The sequence below is a fragment of the Cupressus sempervirens genome, chromosome 8 (assembly GCF_028749045.1).
Source record: "Cupressus sempervirens isolate cs-2001-9-10 chromosome 8, ASM2874904v1, whole genome shotgun sequence".
In the NCBI taxonomy this organism is placed as follows: Eukaryota; Viridiplantae; Streptophyta; class Pinopsida; order Cupressales; family Cupressaceae; genus Cupressus; species Cupressus sempervirens.
The window spans coordinates 338671582-338693208 of NC_143125.1; the positions used below are offsets into that span (position 1 = coordinate 338671582).

The 21627-nt window shown below is 37.8% G+C and overlaps 1 protein-coding gene across 1 annotated transcript in view; it reads right to left on the reverse strand.

Moving 5' to 3' along the window:
* LOC149542729 (kinesin-like protein KIN-14B) overlaps positions 1 to 21627 on the reverse strand; it is a 219735-nt gene that overhangs the window by 64059 nt on the left and 134049 nt on the right. The window contains exons 15-16 of the mRNA XM_089797609.1: positions 15319 to 15374; positions 15018 to 15219 (exon numbers count right to left, since the gene is read on the reverse strand). Of these exons, the coding sequence (XP_089653735.1) occupies positions 15018 to 15219; positions 15319 to 15374 (258 nt within the window). The remainder of the gene's footprint in view (positions 1 to 15017; positions 15220 to 15318; positions 15375 to 21627) is intronic.

Here is a 21627-nt window from a genome sequence, read left to right on the forward strand (position 1 = left end):
ATTGCGGGAATATTTGTGTCTATCCTCTTGAAGCATGTACATCCTAGAGCTTTAGGGATTAGTTTTTGTTTTTGGTGTTTTTGGTTGGGAGTTCCTTCTACCTTTTTGGAGAAGAACATTTTTATGGGTGCTAAGTGAGCTTTGTATGCAATAATCTTTGATTTTCAGTTGAGAGCCTATGTTGGTTTTATCCTAGCTTCCCTTCATATTTTTCCCATAGATGTGGAGAGTTCTCTTATGCTATTGGGGATCATTCATGTGGAAGAAGTTGAGGGTTTGTCTCTTTCCCATCTTTCCCTCTCGTCTTACCTATTGAGGTGGTTGCTTCTATTGAGGTGGATACTACTTGTGTAAGAGAGGTTTTGTGTTGTTGGAAGGGGTTTGGTTCTTGTCTTATACTGAATCCTTGTTGTAAGAGAGTTATTGCTACCCTAATTCCAAACATCTTCCTTTCTCTCCAATTAAGGTGATAACCAACAAAAAGGGCGCTTTTGGTTGTATCTTTTGAAAGTTATGGGTGCTTTCCCCATAGGGAATCAATTAATGCATACAAGAGTAACTAGTGATGTAACAGAAATACATAGAATACAATGTTTTAGAGAACTTACAAGCTTCATTATTAATTCACCAATCGATTACAATATCTACAACAACAAATAGGACAATGCCAACAACCACTCTCATAACATATGATCAATTGTCTCTCAAATACAAATACATAACATTTAAAAGGGTCGAAAGGTTGCAACACCAACCATCACGACCATGCCAACTACCTACCCCTTTGACTACTAACAAGTATTAACAATTTGCAATTAACCAACAACATCATTCCCCCAAAAAAGAATTCGTCCTTCAGATGACACATAACATAATGAGGACAACACCTAACCCAACTATACAAATGAAAGCAACTCTGGAAGTCGAAGCAGGCTAAGGAAGCGTCCATGATGAAGGAGGTGCCAAAGGAGGTGTAGATGCCAAGTATGTCGCAACTGGTACCCTTGCCACGTATATAGCTTCAAGTCTCACTCAACCACCAAATCGCGCTTCATAGTTGTTTTGATAGAAGCAGCTAGTTAAATCTCCTTATCTTTGTTGTCAATTATCTACATGGCACTAGCTAGGCGAGTCTCAACCATTGCCCACTCTAAGCGTTCTTCCAGTTGTGTTGTCATAGCTGCCTTCCCTCACTATTTTGCCTCCATCTATGTCATTATAGTTGTCAGAAATAGGAAATACTGAGTGGGGGGAGTGAATCAGTATTTCACAAGCTTTTGCCCAAAACTAGATATCTTTAATAACTTTATAACTTGAATAAGAAAGCAAACTAACTATGTTGAACAGTAAACATAACCATAAAAGAAAGTAACTCATAACACCATATTTTGTTAAGTAGGGAAACCATGGCCAAGGGAAAACCCTGGTGGGGGTGGTACCCACAAGATGATCCACTAATCAAAAGTATTTGGTTAAAGATATTGACCCTATTAGGAGTTTGTTACATCGGTATAGTGTCTTGATCCTTGTTAGAGGACTTAGACCTTGTTAGAAGCCTCAACCCTATTAGGAGTTGTCATATACAATTAACAGATGTATGCAGGATGAGCCCACAACCCAAACATGCAATGTACAATGAAGTTCTTAATTTAAAGATAGATGCAAAAACCTTTGCACTGCTGATAGCTTCAATATCTGATATTCCCTTTGCTTCTCTTCACAAAACTTTATCACAATTCGCATTGCTCTAGTCATACATTTGAATTCACATCACATACATATATTACTCACTTCATAAGAAGCACACTTAACATCACATTTACAATTTTCCTTTATATCTTGTTATTTCATAATTATCTTCTCTATCAGCCTTCATATCTTTACACGCTTGCCACAATATAAAATCAACTCTTTCTAACTTAAGGTTAACATCTAGGATGTCATCCCTAATTAGTTAAGTAATTATTTTGGTAAACAAAATAATTGCTTAACCCAAAATACTCATTTCCTTATCTTGCCTTGTTTTACCTATACAATACTACAACTGGTAATATCATTATAGTGGCCTTCTCTATTGCCCATCCAACCCTCTCAATCAACTCATCTCTCTGTTGAGCAAACTGCTCCTCCACCTCCTAGAGTCAAGTAGATAGCTACTTGTGGGTAATCACTACAGCTAGCTATTTGGCCTCAACCTTGGATGCCATATGTTGGGTCCTCCTACACTTGTAGTAACCCTCACAAAAGGTATGCTCAATCCTCCTTAATAATGTTTGGATTTGACTCTCCTCCACACTCTGCGCAAGTCCCCAACTCTCCAACATATCCAAAGTCTCTATGGATGGCCAACCTCAAGACCCAAAACATCGGTGAGACTCTCGAGTACAACCCTTGCTCATAAATTCCAACAAATGCTCTAATTGTCACTCCACTATTACGTAACTCTATGATCAAGTAGTGGTCGCTATCCTCCTATGCCAATCTCTTTCATATACTTCTCTAAGTCACTCATCTCCCTTGAAGGATCCAAGATGCCTACATTATTATGAGTCACCACCAACTGCCTGACAGGTAAACTCTCCCTCTCCAACTCCTTGATAACAAGGAGTCTCTCTCCCTCCAGATCAAATGTATCATGAAGGGGTATCTATCGTTGTAGTGAGAGGGTAACAAGTCTAACTGATACCATAGGTGCCATCTGGAAATGGGTGAGCCAAGTGTTCATGTTTGTCCATGCCTATGTGAAGTGCCACCTGCCAACATCTTTGTCCCTATCAGTTGCTCTACTTTTGTACCAGTATTGGCCAACATCATCACCACACCATCCCAAAGTGCCTCCTCCGTTGTCTTCTACCCCATGGCTACCAACTTGGTTCCAACTATCACCACTGCCTTAGCCTTAATTACCTCCAACATCATATTGGGCATCTCTAGCTGCACTAAGTCCAACTCCTCAGTAGCATCAACTACCTCCACAGGCTGAGCAACTATACCCACAATCGACTTTGCTACCTGTGGCTCTAGAGGTACTATCAAAATTGGGGCCCTTAATTGCCCAATTCTAGCAATTGGGACTGCTAGCATTGTTGCACCAACTGATGTACGTAGCGTCAACAAGGCTACAGAACTTGTGTTGTATCACCACCTGAGGGTGTGGGTGTGGTTCGTTCTACATCTATAGTTGAATCTATTGTCTCTCCCTTAGTCGCCTGGCTATCTCCGCCAACCACTTGGAGACTACCTCCACTCGCTAAAAATGTCTCACTCGAGCCTCCTTGACCACTATTTACATCATCTCTCTGACTCTGACTTTGATACAACCTAAAGCTTCCTCTTCTCTCTTGTTCGTGCACCACCCATGTCCAGATATCGCCAATAGAGAATAGATGGTTCATTAGGTGCTACGCTACCCTCTAGCTTTATCTCCAATGTGTTGTGTGGTATCGACATGCAAGTAGTGTTGACAAAGAATACAATGGCATAATGTGGCATGTAGAACATCTTGTGTTGTAGCGTTACGAACTCATACATCCTCTCACCCAATATGGACACCCAATCTTATGCAATACAGTTCCTAATGTCACTCATTAGGATGATATGACGGAATGCAATGTCAAAGGCTCTGCTACAGCCTGTGAGTCCGCCCTTGACAACATCCATCAGACAGCACCATTCCTTGGGTGCAACAAACTTATTTATTCTTAGGCTCTTGGAGGTATTGGCTATGGAGTCAATATTTGCGAATGTTAAATCTATAGAAACCATCTTTATTAGTTTATACTTGACCTCTCTAGACATCTTTTTCACCTTGGTATCAATTATTCTCCCATTCCTTCCCAAGATGCCAATAACCCTTGTGAAGTCGATTGCTGAAAAAGTGATGGTGAGAGTGTGCCCAAGGTATCCAACAATACTCTTGCAGTTGTCTATCAAAGGAATCTATCATCCACAGAGCTCCTTCATATCATATTTTGGCGTCTCCTATCACCACTTCTCGCACTCCAACCCATTTTACCTCTCAAATGTGACATTTTGTGGTACAATGTCTTTGTGGGCTTTACATCTATACCATTTGCTTCAACTTCTTCTTCTTGCCTAAGTTTGTGTTGATTCTACCCGCAATCTTCACACTTGAAGGCAACACTCTTGTATATTTGTTCATTCTGAAAGAACTGCTCGATTGTGATGTTTGTAACTGTCATTTCCAATTTTACTTCTTTGTTGTCCCAAAATCCATCAATAATTGTCTCTTGTGGTTGTGTTGTGTGCATTTTGTTAAGAAGTTGAATCTTGCTCAATCCCTAACTATTGTAGTATCTTCCCTATGTATATCTCTATGTATAGTACGAACTCTCTTGTTCTTAGACCGTACTACAGTATGGTTACCCAATTGTTCCCTTCTCCTTCCACTCAACCTTGGAGTTTGTTTCCTTTCTCTACACCAAGCATGTTGCCATACATTGAATAGATTTGTGGTTCAATTACAAACCCGTGCACACCAATCTTATCACTTTCTTAAACATAACTCCAACCCTTCTTCCTTTGTTGCTTGTCTGATTGTGAGCACCTGTGATTTATTCACACTATGCAACTATATGGTGTAATGTCACTCTTTTAAAACTCATTGTGTATATGCAATGAACAATGTACGCCTTCAAACTCCTCTGAAGGCCCTCTTGAATGTTTCTCATGAATAGCATGTGTTGTCACAATTCATTGTACACCCTAGAGTCTTCTATGAGCCGCTATTGATCTGTCGTTGGTTATTTTGTCTCCATTGGCCTTTTGTTCTGCCCATCTGCAAAGTATTGTAGCACTTTCAAACCCAGCTTATCTACCTGCTTCATATTGTGTGCGGCTTTGCAATCTTTGTACGCCTTCTTATCTTAATTCTACGTCTTTTGATTTCTCCTTCTAGGCTCTCAATTAGCTGTCTTGCAGTTTCTAACAAGATGAATATTGTTTCCTTTAATGGCTTTAAACTATTTTAACTAGATTTCTGTTTGACCTCTATAGGCTTTGTTTATCTTGTACGACACTCAAACTTTATTTATGTGGTTCGTCTTAAGTCTTCATTGGCCCTTTTCCTTTCCTTGCAAGCACTTCAAAGATGCCACCATAGGTTTTGGTGGGTTGTATAGTCTACTCCTTACTACCATGCACCCAAGAAAAATTCCTTTCCTCCTATGAGCTATGATCTCTTCACATCACTATATGGCACGTGACATTTTTTTTTTCAAAATCATTGGAGGCTTGTCTTTGTTGTATTTTGTCCCCACTGTATGATGGATCTTTGTTTCCTTCGGCTTTGTTTTGTTGGCGAGTTATCGTATTTCAGCCATCCCCTAACAGTCCAACCACCATGCGATATGGGTTTTGTATGGTGAGTTCTCTTTTTTCTTTCTAATACTACAAGTTACCTCTTGTTGGGTGTTCCTAACTGAATTGGATCGTCATTCCTTCATTGTCTCTCATGGTACAATTTCAACTTTAATCTATTCCCCACGTTTAGCAACTTGTTCCTATTGCGTGCCCACAACTTTATCACCCCATTTTTCATGACCTCTCAAACTTTATAAGCACCTAGCCATCTAACTCCAAATTTTAAACCCAACCGACACCTCTCCACCTCTCCATGCACTCCCAAAGGGCTACCAAGCGTGTTTCCTACCCACTGTAGATGGACCAATCATCCAGGAATGCCTTGAAGATCCCTATAGACATCTTATCGAAGATGTGTAGGATTGTCCTATGAAAGGTAGTTGGAGCATTGCAGAGTCTGAAAGGCATCCAGTTAAGTGCATAACCTTTGTCCTCCAACACGAATGTTGTCTTTAATTTATCTTCTTTCACGATGGAGATATGATTAAACCTTGAAAACCCATCCATGAATGAGTACATTTCATATCTAGCTACCTCCTTGAGAATGTGACCTATAAATGGTATGGGAAGGGGTCTTTGATTATGACAACTTTCAAGCACCTAAAGTCCACACGTGTGGATTCGATTTGCCTCCTTCAATGATACAATGGGGGATACCCATTTGCTCCCCTGCACTCTAAAAAATGATTCCAACCTATAGCATCCACTCTATCTCTTCATTGACCTTCGCAGCATAATTCTTATTTATTCAGAACAACCTATTCTGTACTATCACGACTCCAGGTAATGGAATCCTAATTTTTTGCAAAATTGTTAAATCCCAATTTTTGGCTCGATTTAAAATGTTCATATAGCCATTGAGGTTTCATGTGAAGTCAGTTGACATGGTAAATTAGTTAGGATCATGTGAAATGGTAAGATGGTTAATTGTTGTAATTGCATATGAAGTTTGAATGCTAGTTAACTATTATGATGATATTTCGATGTTATCTTGGAAAGTTGGTTATTCATCATGAATTCGTGGAAAGTGAAATGGAGGTTAGCCATTATGATGGGTTATGAATAATAACTGCTATGGTAATTATGATTATATTGAGGAATATGATATTATCATGGAGAGTTTCTTCCCTGTAGGAGCACGTCAAAGAGGGGAGTCATTGCCAGAAAGGAGTTGGGCAAGGGGGCACCACGTACCATTGAGCCAACGTGTACGAGTCTTTACCATTTGGACCAAGAATGAAATGGCTAGACAAGCAAGAAGTACAAAGGATGACCATGAGCTAACTAGTTAAATCAAAAACATTATACAATTCAAATAAGAAATATTACCTTCATTAAATGGATGAATCGCAATATACTTTGTTAAGCAATCACACCTTAGTATAATAATATCATGTCTATACTCATACTTGTATGGGTATAGAATGTGTACATACGTATACACATATACATCTATATATATGTATGCAAATCTCAACTTTTGGCGTCTACATATATATATGTACGTGTATACATACCTACATATTAAGGATACTCATACAAGCATGAATATAAAAGATGCGACATTAAAATACTAAGGTTTATTTGATAATGGTGTTGCCACCCTTGTTCTTTTATTTTTTAACCTTGGCTATGATTCTTTCTCGTTTATTTAATTGCCTTGAGCGGCCACCCTTATGTTCCATCACCTTCATGGCATCAGTCTATAACCATTTCTTTTTAAAAATTGAAATGAAAGATTGAGCAGTGTTTCTTGCCACCTCAATCTTGGTGTAACTGAGCATGCCACCGGTCATCTTTGCCTATCTTGGCCGCTTTCCTCATTTGTAATATATGCTCTTTGCCTTGCCGCTTAGGTTATGCACATATTGTTTTTATTCTCCCTCTTTCCCATTTCAGTTTCTCACTGTTTAGTTATCTTGCTTCTGTTCGAACTCAAGAAAAAGAGTGATCATATTCAGCAATGTTCATTTTTCTGATTGTGCCAGAGCTTGTAGAATAAATCCATGATTCATATAGGATATCAATTGAAGCTCGGGAGCCGGCGTTGCTAAATTCATTACCTCAACTATACCAACTCAATCAGGTCATGCTCTATGTTTTCATGTTTTATTTGAACTTGTCGTAGGCCACTTTAAGAAGGCTTTTCTTTTGATTGAAAGTACAGAGTCTGTTGTGCTAATTCTCATAGCAATTTATTGATTTCTGATATGCTCTACCTATGAAAAACTTTGAATATCATTTACATATGTTATGTTTGAGTACATGCCATGCAGGGATATAATTAATATATCTCTGAGATGGAAACTACTCCATATGATTCAACATCAGCAAAATGCAATCAAAATCTCCTTCTGATGCCATAGACCAAAATTGGCATGAAGATGGCAAATGTATAAGCATTCATATTTAAAGAGTTATCATGTAATGAACCTCCCAAACAATCATCCGTGATGACCAGCAGGTTCGAGATGAAGGGAGAGAGCAGGAAGAATTCTGCAATCAAAGAAAAGTGTAATGAGTTAAAACAATCTAATACAATAAAATGATATTTCATGGAAATCCTTGTAAGGATTCTTGTTGTCAAGTCTAGCCATGGTTTGTTACTCTGGCACTAGGGTGCTCAGTGATTGGTCAACGGTGTCCCAAGCCTAGTTCCAGGTAGGGAGGGCCTTTCTCAATTGAGATTATGTGGGGATATTCAAGGCTCTGTAGTTGGGAGGTAAAGCCCTTGACAATGTTTCTTCTCTCCACCAGACGCCAAGACATGCACAAGACAAAGATAAGTTATGCATTCAAACATCTGTTGGCAATAGGTATTTTACTTTAATGAATTTGAAATTTTCAAGTTGAACATATGTTAGATTGATTAGTATCGTTGAATTAGTTATTCCCTTCAATGCTTAGAAATCAATTCCTCTTTAATCTATTATGAAAACAATTGAATATGTTGATTTACCAATTGAACATGAAATGTACTTGTATACATGAGATAGGCTTACTTGATGGTTGTTATAATTCTCCTTCATTTATGTGAATAATGAATATGAACATATCTTTTAATTATATGTTATTGCCATAATTAGCAATAGGAAAGGAAAGGGTTGATACATGGTATTTGATGCCCTAAATGGTATTGGTCATTATGATACAATGGTATTTGATGCCTGAATGGCATTGGTCATTACAATACAGTGGTATAACTATTTGTGGCCTAAATGGTACATGTGGACTAACTTGGGTTTTACAGTTGTTGCCCTTGGCGGATTCTGGTTTCGAAATTTAGGGTATGGAAAACTTAAATCCACTATTTAGATTTATTGATGATGCCTTCAATTGTTTGTTATGATATTTCAGTTAAACTGATTGCAACCATTAATCTCCTTCGCATGAGCAGAGCTGTTATAATCGTCTTCTCATGAATGTGAAGTAGTCTATGTATTAGGATGTTATGCTACTTGTTAACTAAGACCAGGAAAAAGGGGATGGTACAAATATTAAGAGTTCCAAGTCAGGAAGCAAATTTTCTCTATTCAATCATATCCAAATCTTGTGTTCAAGAATGTTCCCACATTTCCAAATCCCAATATTGATGCATGCATCAGGTGATCATTTTCTAGGACTATCTATTAAATGATAAATTATGAAGGTTTAGCCAGCAAAGAGAAGCACAAGTACAAATGATCTATTAATCAAAGTGATTTGAAATTTCGGAGCATGAAACATATTTGTAGATAAAGAAATAAACATTTCAAATACAATATTTTATTGGATTAGGTATCAGGAACAATTGTATCTTTTGGATGAAGGGGTGTGCCCTTTCATTCCAAAACTGGATCCTCTTCTATGAATATGAGAAAGAAGGCAATAGAAAAATAACTATTGGAGTCTTCAAAAAGAACATCTTACAAAATACTTTGGTTTTGTCTACTGGAAGTGCAAGTTCAATATAAAGATTTAGTGTTACTTGATTTCTTATGAATCATGCAAGTCTTATGTGATTGTGATTTCAAATTTAGTTGCAATTTAAGTATCAATTACAAATAGTGGTTCTCAAACTTCTCTCTATCTTAATGGTCTCTCAAAGTTAGGGTTAAATTTAGTAAGACTGATTACAATTAATATAGACACCCTTGAAGTGATGGTCTTGGTTTCAGTAGTACCTTTTTAAAATTGTCTATAACGTTTTATGTAGAATCATTTGATTGAATCAATCAGAAGTTAGTAAGAGATAAAGGCACTGGCCTAAATTGGATATAAGATAATCTAGCATTTCCAAAGAAATTCCATTTCATAATTATTTTGCAATCAAAGCACTATTTCATTTGTGAAGCATTCATACAGACACCCTTGAAGTGATGGTCTTGGTTTCAGTAGCACCTTTTTAAAATTGTCTATAAGGTTGCATGTAGAATCATTTGATTGAATCAATCAAAAATTAGTAAGAGATAAAGGCACTGGCCTAAATTGGATTTAAGATAATCAAGCATTTCCAGAGAAATTCCATTTCATATTTATTTTGCAATCAAAGCACTATTTCATTTGTGAAGCATTCATTCAAATTTTGAGCTCAGTTTACAAAGCAATCAGACTTACTGTGGTTTTGCTTGAGAATTCCTTGCCAACTCAAGAAGAACCACCAAGTTCTCTTTATATTATATGCTATAAAAAGCCTCCAACCAAGATCATGGTTGAGGCATAGGTGCACCCGTCTAGGTCCTACAAAGCCTAAAGTGCAAGGGAATTGGATCTCTTAAGATCATTCCTATCAATTGGCCAAATTGAATTGGAAGATCCCAACATTGAGTAGGCAAGCTCAAAGGATTTCCAACCAATGAATTTGAACACCACCACCAGGCACCAATGGAATCTAATCTATAGACAACTCTAGAGGCACTCCCTTCAAGTCCTTGCACATCCACACAAAGACATCCCTTTACTCCATAAAGATTTTAAGTGTTGCTATCTTCAACACTGGATTCCAAGCATCCCCTACTAGTATGTTTCTCAGGTTTGCCTCATAACTAAGGCTTGCGATTTGTAATGAGTGCTCTTCATATTGTATTGGTCTCTCCATGTCAAACTTGTACATCGGAGTCTCATTCACTTGGGCCTCCCCTTCCTTGTATTCCACGTACTTCGGCAAAAACAAACCTTCTCACTCCTCTTTTGCCTACACCATGTTGCACTAGAATAGCTCATAGTCTTTCATTTTCCAATGAGAAAGTACATACATGGAATCTATGTTATCTTTTGAGCACCCCTTGAATTTTGATACGCTCTCTTCAATCGCATCCATCCAGTGCTTTCCTTCGTCTATTCCACTCATTTCACCATTTGACTCAGACACCAAGGAAGATGCAAGTTCCACGCTCACCATCTGGGTTTTGGGGTTGATGACATTTCCTTCCTCTTCTCTCCACTGACAATAAAGTCCACTTCCAATTGTGGTTCACTTTTTCCATAACAAGCCATGCTCCCCCCAAGATGGCATCATATCTTCTCTGCTTTAAGGGGGTTATAACAAAGTCGAGGATGAAGGGTTGAGTACCAATTGTTACTCGTTGAACCACCAATGTCTCGATCGACTTAATGTCGTGTCGATCAACACTCACAAGGTTAAATGTTGGTGGCCACAACATCAGTTTCCCAAGGTTTTCCATGTTTCTTCTAGCAACATATTTACCCATGATCCTCCATCTACTATCATATCTAAGAATAGTCCCAAGGATGCCCATCTCCACAACTGCAAGGTGTCGTCCACTATTTACTGTTAGTAACATTAGATCCGTTGAAGGGCTAACAAGAACAACTATGCACTTTTGTTGTATGACTTGGTACCAGTGCAATGCTTAACAAGGTCATTCCTAACTATGGCATGGTTGCGAGGTCTTTGATCCTTACTTGTACCTTCATCTATAGCACTTGCCTCAGAACATTTTGTTCTACTTTTGTTCAAGATGAAGTGCTTGTTGTCTCTTCAGTCTCCCTTTTGTGTGCCATCATTTCTCTTTCAATGTCCGCCTTAGCTTCCCTTACTTTGTTTCTTTGTACACGCGTCAAGGTACATCGCCTTCTTGGCTCGGGCCCGAGTGATTTGCCAATACTCCTTTATCTGAACATGTCTTCACAATGTTCTGTCTATTAACTCCAGGCTTCGGAAAATTGGCATCCTCGTGCTCACCCGAACTGCAATATCTACACAAATGATGTGGGGTTTCCACTTTCATGCAATCCTAAGCAAAGTGTCCCCAATGATTACAAGTGCGACATTGAATCATTGGCCTGCCCTTTGCATTATATTATATCTAGCTTAAGTCATTATTATTTTTATTGTTGTTACTTCACCCTCCACGATGGTTGTTCCAGTATCCACCAAATGATGTGTTGGTGTTTGTCTACTGGGAGATGCTTGATGGTTTGAATGTGGATAGGCACTCTTATGTGAAAAGGACTTGTCGACACCTTTTATTTCTATTATATGGGCATTCCTAAGTGGAATGTCCCACGAGTTGAGAAATGTCGCATATTGCCTTCTTTAGGCATGCACCCTTTGCATGACCCTCGTTTCAATCTGTGCACCATAACTCCCCCTTGTCATTCTTACTAGTACTTCCCTTCATTGCATTGAACTCCATCATCCTATGCATATATTTCTGAAGGGCTTGTACCTTCTTGTTGGACTCCTATTCATCATTGCTTTCCTCTGAGGAGTCGTTATCACCCAATGACCTATTATTTTTCTTCAAGGTCCATGGCTCAATTGTACAATGTGGAAGGAATAGTTTTCATTTTCCTCCTTGCAAGGGGTTTCAATCCTTCTACAAACACCCTTTCTTCAAGTCGTCTACTAGATGGTTATCCATTTTCCCTAGCTATTCTTTTAGTTGTTGACGGTGCACTCTGAGCGTCTCATTCTTTCCTTGCTTCATAATACAAATCTCGGCCACAATTTTGTTGTCATCCCAAAACAATTGGAACTCACCATGAATTTATTTTTTCAAGTCCTACCACACACTTACTTTTGTTTTATCAATGTCAAAGTGCCAATCTATGGCTACTCTATGCAAAGTTGTTGTAAACTACCAAGCACATTTGTCATGATCGATCACCCAATTGACCAACCAAATTGTTTTACACATTTTGCAGTGTTCTACAAGATCCTCTTTCTTGGCCCTTGTGAATTTAGGTAACTTATGTTTCTATGGCATTTCTATGATTTTGTTTGTCAATGGTGTTGCTTGAGTTCTCAAATTGGACGTATTAGAACTAGACGGGATGTCCTGACTGTTGTGCCCCTATGTCCCTTTGACACTCTTGGCTACGTCGGTATCCTCTACGTCCCTGTCCTCGGTCTCCTTTGCTTCCTTTCGAGCTTCTCTCACCACCATATATGGTGTAAGCATTAGATTTCTTAACCGCTTTCTAGTTTCTCCAATTAGTTTGTTGTCATTTACTTCTATGCGGTATCCTTCTTTTGTACCGTGCATGTATTGTTCACCTTCCGCTAATTCACTTACCCCAACACCCCCTTGATTCCCCTCGAGCAACCTTGCTTTTGGGCATCCCTCGACAAGTCTTCTTAGCCTTTGCCTACACTCTACTTGTTCTAATCTCAAGGCCCTCTACATGGCCTTGCAGTTGTCTACTTGCTCCTTGTGATTTTTGTCTTTTCTTAGAAGGTTTGGCATTAATTATTTTTCTCCCAAGGGTTCAAGATGTGTTGCCTCCTAGTTTCATCATGCTCCTCCAACTCCCTTTGTTTATTTTCTTATACCTCTGGAGGATTTGTTGGTGTACGTTCTCCCTGTTGATTTCTTCATGCGAGTTTTGTAGGGCCAAGAAAGGTTGTGCACAAGAGACGTGGAAGACATCCCATCAACTAGTCAACCGCAGGACTTACTTTGAGGGAACTCCACACCATGCTCTCAGGAACATCTTCCTATGCCGCTTCTCTTGGAATGTGGGCCTCAATTGACACTTGCAATATGGATACGTAGTCTAACGTTAATGCCCTCTCACCTTGGAATAACTCTTGAAACATATCTTCACTGCTATTACCCTCACTTATTGGTTGGCCCATTATTCTCCCTTTGCCATGTACTATTCTCTCTCACTCCCAAATCCATATAGGCAACAATGCCAACTGTTTGCCCTGTAGGGGCTCAATGAATGCATATGAGAATAACTAGTCATGTAACAAGAGAACATAGAACACAATGTTTTAGAGAACTCACAAGCTTCTTTATTAACTCATCAATTGCTTATAATGTCTACAATAGAAAATACAACAATGCCAACAACCACTCTCATATCATATATTTTTTTGTCTCTGAGATGCAAATGCATAACAAGTGTCCCGACCATCCCAACTACCTTCCCCTTCAACTAACTAACAAGTATTAACAATTTGTAATTACCCGACAACAATGGAAGACTTTTCAAAACCCATTGTTATAGTTTTATGAGTTAAGTTGTTAGGTGGCTTTGTCTTGTTCTTTTTGCAGACAATTTTATTGTGTTTTTATCCTTTTGTTCTGTTGTTGTTGGGATTTTGGGCTGCTGTTTGCCTTTGTAATATCTGTTGGCAGTGTTTGTTAGGTAAGTTTTGTCTCCTGGCAAAATCCACTTGTAAGGTTTTGGGTGCCTTCAAATCTTTTTTTATCCCCTTAATCAAAAACAAGATTTCTGCTGAGAATTTGACTTGTGCCAACAAACAAGTGACATGTGGTATACAACTTGATACAATATGACAAATTTTGAATGACTAACAACAATATTTATATTAATTCTTGTTTGTAGCCTAGAGTATGTTTCTTGTTTCTAGTCTAGAGAATGTTTATTGTTTCTAGTCTAGAGTATGTCTATAGTTGAATTCTTGCTTCTAGACTAAAAGATGTACATAGTTATGATTTTTGTATTATTGTATACTGACCTACCCAAAATGTATCTAAATCCCAAAAAAATTGCATATGGGCATACTCAAACATGAGTCAAATCTGGCAATTTATAGTTAAATTAATATAGTTTGATCCTCAATAAGATCCTTCCTGCCCTGCAGCTCTTTCATTTAGTGCTGGTGAAACATTCTCCTTTTTTTCTACTGGACACTCCCTGAAGACCAACAGCAACAATAGATGTCAAAGGTCTTCTCAAGATCACTAAAAGCTTGTGTTTCTGTCAAGTTCAACTTTGACCATCAGCCAAGATTTTATTAAACTTCAGAATTAGTCAATAAAGCCATATTTTATAGCCATAACTTTAGGTAGCTTGCTTGTCTGCCTGTTTAGAGTTTGTGCATACTTTGCATGAATGTCAATGCCACTGTGCACCTCCACACCCTATACACTTCTCCTTTTCTGGATGCATTTGCGATTGAGATTTTCTGCAGGCTTTCTGTCTCAGCTAAATAATTACAGAGTTAAACACATCAACAGCCTCAGCTTTCTGAACAATCGGATCTCCTTACCTGTTCAAGAACCGTGACTCTTACACAGTTGTTGTACTTTTCCTTTATCTTAGCATGTGCAGTTTCAAAATAGATACTAGGGTTTCACACAATTAAGTAAAATATTACATTATTAGTCAATCCAATTTGCAAAAATTTAATAAGATCTCCTCCTTCAATTACCCACCAGCATCAAAAGTTTATTTGCCCCATCAGCAACAGTTGCCAAACTTTCATACTGGTCAGGATTGAAATCCATGAGAGCAGCAGTCAAGTACTCTCCAGCAGGGGTTGTCTTCATCTTCTGAGAGCCTGATTTCACAAGAGATAAAGTCCCGGCAGTGCTCAATGATCCTTGATCTGGAGATTTTGAATGAAAACTGTCATTCCTGTTAAAAGACACGACATTATATTCATGAATATTAAAAGAAGTCATTGAAACAGAAATGAAAAGTAAATACATTATAAAAAAAATCATAATAAAATACCGGACTGAGCTGTCTAACTGGAGATTATCAAATCCTCTTGAAACTCTGCTAGCGACCTAAATCATGCATAAACGAAAAAAGCACATTAATTTAAAAAAAACCCAAAGTATATATCAATTCACATAAGATGCAACCTACAATAAAATAAGATTTTCACAAAGGAAAACATTACATACTAACAACAGAACTTAAATTGAAGATTAAATCTGAAAATTAAGATCCAACTTTCAACTTGCAAATAGAACAGTGATCATTGAAGAGACAAGCTGGAAGAAAGATTCCATAGAAGATTAAATCTAATAAATGCATTCAATATGATATACCTCTTAGCTAATAGAAAAAGTTAAAAATAGAGGAAACATGGACTTAGCTTTCTAATTACAATCAGTCAGTAAGAAAAGGTACATAAGATATGGGAGGAAGGCACAAAAAGCAATTGCCATCCTTAATCTTGCCTCTGAATCAAGTTAGTAATTCCAAATAAAATAAGAGTGAACTTTGTTGGGTATGCATTGCATACTTTGCATGTTTTACTTCCCAAATGAGACCTTGGACTGCACCCTACGAGGGGTCATACATAAATATAAATTGGGCCCCTTTATGTGATTTTATAGCCAATGGTTTATAACAATACCTATTGGCTTGAAATGCCATTTAGCAGTTTCTTATAGTGATGTGCCTATACACAATCACAAATATTATTTAATGTTTTTCTAGCATTGCTTCTCTGCATGGGTCACCAGTAGTATTCTCTTTAACAAGTACTAAGATGGTAAGCTATATATCCTAAACATAAAATTTGGAAAAACTAATTAGTAGCATAGTTAAAAAAGTCTGCGAATACATACAAATTCAAAAGAAAAATGAGTACTCAACCCCAAGTTATTTGAAGAAATCCCCTTACAAGGAAATTAGCATTCCTTGCCAAGCCCTAGATTAAAACCCGACCACAGATTCTAAAAATGTGATTGTACTATCAAAAAATTTACATTTATGGGTTGCTCGTGCATACAATTTGTCTGACAGCTGCTTGAATTTGTAGTATTCTCTTTAAAAAGTAGTAAGATAGTAAGCTATATCCTAAACATAAAATTTGGAAAAACTAATTAGTAGCATAGCTAAAAAACTCTGCGAGTACATACAAATTCAAAAGACAAATGAGTACTCAACCCCAAGTTATTCAAAGAAGTCCCCTTACAAGGAAATTAGGATTCCTTGCCCAGCCCTAGGTTAAAACCCGACCACAGATTCTAAAAATGTGATTGTACTATCAAATTATTTACTTTTATGGGCTGCTCATGCATACAGTTTGTCTGGCGGCTGCTTGTGTATGTTGAGGGTTTGTACTTTGTTCAACAAAATATTGCACTTGAAGTAAAGGAATACCAGATCTGTTTTTTCTTATTTGTGTCATGCCTGCAATAAAAGGGATTGTGGGTCTGTGTTTGCCAGGCAGAGAAATTGTAGCACTAGAACTCTAGACTACACATTGTCTATTCTCAACGATAATGTCATATCCCTCCTCAAATATGAACAATTCTGAGCAGTCATCTAAATGACAGTACCTGGCCATTGTAATATTTGCTTTCTTTTATTGATTCTAGGTCCCAAGGGAAAGCAAAAATTAAATTTAAAATTGGAATTTACAGTGCCTAATTTCTGATGCTTATTTAATGAATAAATGATTTTAATAACGTCCACAAGGCCAAAGCAGCATATGGGACCCACAAGACAAAAGACAAGCACCCCCACAAGATAAGAACATTAGGCCTTTTGGAGCTGCCTCTTAAGTATACCCTTCAACAATGAATATTGACCACTAAATTTGCTGTCCTGTCCAATTGTGTTTCCTCAAAAAGAGTACCTAAATTGCCTGCTTCTAGAATATCCCGATAGCTGGAGCGGATGTCATTGTATGCTAGGCATTCCATGAGAATGTGTCGCTTGGTCTCCACCACTGCCGTATTGAAAAAAAGACATATTTTCTCCTCCTATTCTTCCTTGTGTATCATCCATCTACCCATTTCACATCTCAAATGATGAGAGTTTGTCCTAAGTTGCGCCTTGAGCATTTTAGCTCTCCATTTGAAATTTGCTCATATGTATGCTTTCTCCTCATGGGCCCATTTGTGTTAAATCTTTGATATAATAGTCTTTTTTGCGCCAATTTTGTTTGACCATATGCAACTCCTGAATTTTTCCTTTGCGAACATTTTTATTCCAGCATTGTTATTCGGACATTCATGCATACTAATATTCCATTTTTCCATCAATTCATCCCCATGTTCTTTCTTCTGTCCAACCTCTCTTCCACGGTCAGCTTAGGCGAACGATGATTTTCCATACTTTGGGCTTTCTATAAATAGCATAATAACCGAATCATTGTTGAGCCCTCCAAAGGGAAGATGCATGTTTCCGCCAATAGAGTCTCATAGGGAACCATTGTTTTAAATTTGAGACTGCTGATGATTAAATGCTTTTGGATTCTTTCTACTTATCTCCATTTCTGATCCGACATGCTGCTGTTAGTCTCTACTTGTCTCTAAGTGAGGCTAGTACAAAGTTTAGTGTCCATTCATGACATTTTCAGATTAGAATTTCAAATTATACTCCCAAGGATGCAAGCCATTGTGCTATGTACTTTCCAAAGGACAAAAATTCTTGAAAAATCAGCATTTTGAGGATGAGGCACCTCCATTTTCTGAACCAATTTACAGCTACTGATTGTGAATTTTATTCGTAATTAATGGCATGATTTGAGGCATGATCTGATGTTTCTATTTTCTGTATCGACTTTCAACTTATGTGGTGGACATACTTTAGAGTAATATTAGGGTGTGAAATACCTTTTTGTTGTTAAAATGAATTTTGATGTTTTAAGATTGTTGTTTTCAATGGGCACCAACTTCCACCCAAGCATAGCTGGAAACCTCAGACTCAGCAAAAAATTAGCAAGCCCAAAAAATACAACTCAGCAAAAACTTGTAAAAAATTTACCAACTTAACAGATTTCTTAAATTTCATTAGACATGTCTTTTTTCAAAATTTAATGACTATGTATAGTAACTCCATAAATGAGTTCAAAAGCCTTTTCTATTAAATTTGATTGATTTGATTGCAAATTAAGTATAAAATTGCATCCTCGTGGATTTCTGATAATAAGAGACAGCAGGCAATGATTATGAATTTATGATGATTGTCTTTTAACCAATGTTATGGGACTCAGACTCGCCTCTGACTCGGAAAGTCAAAATTGAGCTTGAACTCGGACTTGGCTTGGACTCGGCAAGGACTCGGAAAACCGAAAAATCCATGAAATTCAAAGAGTTTTAAGGATTTAAAGATTTTTTCATGCATCATTTAGTCAATTAACATCAAATACACAATAATTGAAATAAATAGAAGCTACTTAACACTCATACACAATTTTGCATAGATCACAAAAGTACAAAAGCGAATTTTTGAAGGAAAAAAACTGAATAACATAATATAAACTTAAACATAGTGTCACTGTCAAATGTCAACAATATATGAAATCCATGGAATCAAAAGTTCAAAACAAATATCAAAATATCAGCTAGAGTGTAGAAGACTAAGGCTCATAGTAGCCTATGCCCTCCTACGAATACAACTAAGATAAGTGATGGAAGACTCTAGAGCCATCCTCTCTCCCTGTGTTCGAGGTTGAACCTCAGGGGCATCCTCATCCTCATCCACACCCACATAATCTTCATCATCAAACCCGGATAAATCACTCCTAGCCTCAAGGTCCTGCACTCGGTCTCCTTATATGGTAGCCTCCTCTACTGCCATCGCTACTACCTCTGCCTCCCAATCCACCTAATCAACCCACTCCACGTCTTCATCACTCAAGATAGGATCAACAATCTTTGTCTTCCACTCTGTATATGGATCAACAATCTCTAATACAATTGGTGATATATCGGTGCCCTAGATCTGCCTATGGAGAAGGCGAAGGTTGTAGTGAACAAACTACAAAGACAAGATAATTCAATTTTTGCACAAGCAATGGAAATGCAACTAAGTTTGTAGAAGCCTCCTCTAATGCTTCCTTTAGCTCCTCTCAATACTTAAGTGCAAGCTACAAAGTTGCACAAACAATCAGCAATCGAAATGGGCAAGCCAACCGATTTGCTAATTTCTCTATCAAAAGCCCAATACTCTTCTCTAACTCTTTTCTGTATATCACAAGCATTAGCAAAAGATGGATGACCTTTTTAGGTAAAATAGATGTTATACAAAGCACAAACAATTCACTTTACCCTTTCTTTTATTATTTTTTGTACTCTATGAGTCATGCTGCCAAAGAGAGTCCAGAGCTCAAGACTTTGGGAGTCAAGAGAGTCCTTGGACTCGGCGAGTCCATGCTAACTCTGCCCAGTCTGAGTCCAGAGGCCATTTGCCTCGAAAATGTGGACTCGGGTTCGGACTCGCAAAGTCCTGCTCAGACTCGCAAAGTCCCGTAACTATGCTTTTAACATCATCGTGATTCATCATATTTCATAAATTGCATATTACAATATTTTACATTTTCCTTTTTCTTGGATCTAGTGAAAACATTGAAACAGTTTCTAAAGTTCTAGTTCTTGCATTTTAATCTTTCACACTGATAGTACGATATTTCATTTGTGATCAGCTAAGTTACCGATTCGTCTTGGTCATGCCTAGATTCTGAATCAGATGCAGACAGATGTGGGATTCATGACGAAGCCTTGTGGAAGCTTGTCGGAAGCCAGCCACAAGCTTTTGGATGCATGTGGAAACCAGAGATGGCTTTTGGATGCATTAGGAAGCCAGTCTTTGGCTTCCACGTCCATCCAAAAGCATGTGCCTAGATTCCAACCAGCTTCCATAGGGTTTCCTCACGTATCCAGAGCACCCACGCGCCCAATGGCCAAAAACATTAAAAAAAACCCAAATAAAAACTTAAGTTGCCGAATTTGCATGTGCTTATATTGATTTTTTTGGGTTATGTTTTGCTATGAAACACTAAAACAACCCTAAAGGTGAATTTTGAAGCATTCACAACTCATTTTAAATCTTTTTTTGCACCTACAGCCACTTCTCATTTGGTCTCTAGTTTGCATTGCCATTGTGAAGCCAAGTTCAACAGTTTCAAAAAGGATCAATCTAAGGGCGAGAGATAGCTTTCTCAAAGGATTTTAAATCATTCAAGGTAAATGATCAATCCCATTCTTGAGTATTTTAATGAATTCTTTTGAGTTTTTGATGAATTTTTTCAAGTTATTGAAGAAATTTTTGAAGTTTTTTTTCAATTTCTTTTTTAAGATTTAAAGAAGCAAGTTTGGGTATCTATTTTAGTAGTTTTTTATTCACTTCTTTTCACTTGTGATGTTCATAGTTGTTAGGACCTAATTAAAATTTATTTATTTTCTTATAGAATAGGTTGAAAAAAACCAAGCAAAAATAGATGTCAGTGGTAGTGTTAGTCAAAGTTCAGTGGGCGGCCAAGGAGGGCAAGGGACTGATAATTTCAAAACTAATATAGGTTCTCCTTTGTGGAGACATACAACAAGGATATCACGGGTTGCAAAGGAGGTGGCTCATACTATTGGAAGTGTAATTATTGTCAAAGCAATGAAGGTAAACCTTTCAATAGCTCATATTCTTGGGTGAAGCTTCATTTTATGGGCCCTATTGGCAAAGGATTTGAAATGCGCAAAGGCAAAAACAATACCAGGATGACTAGTGTAGAAATACTTTCATTTTTACGAGAACCAAAAAAAGCTACTATGAAGGTCCATCCTCAAAGAGCAAGATGCATGCACCCACTGAACCAAGTGTATCCTCTCAACACCCATTCTTGCAAGTACCTATGTCAAGAGAGGGCAAGGAAGAAGTGGGAATTTCAACCCGCAAAAGAGGCCCATTGCACACTGCATTTAAAATAGAGGCAAGAGACTATGTTGATGAAGCTATTGCACGTTGTCTCTATGCAAATGGTCTTCGTTTCAACTTGGTGAGATCACCATATTGGAAGAAAATGGTGGCAGCAATCAAAGAATCTTTGGTTGACTACACAAGCCCAGGGTATGAAAAGGTGCGTACAACTCTATTGCAACAAGAGAAGACACATATAGAGAAAGACCATCAACCAATCAAAAAATCTTGGAAAACTCCAGTTCTAACTATTTTGTCAGATGTTTGGAAGGATACAAGAAACTGACCACTGATTAATGCGATTGTAGTTTCCCCCAAAGGGGCAATGTTTTTGAAGCTTGTTGATTATGAGGGGCAATTGAAGGATTCCGAATTCATTTCTAGAAT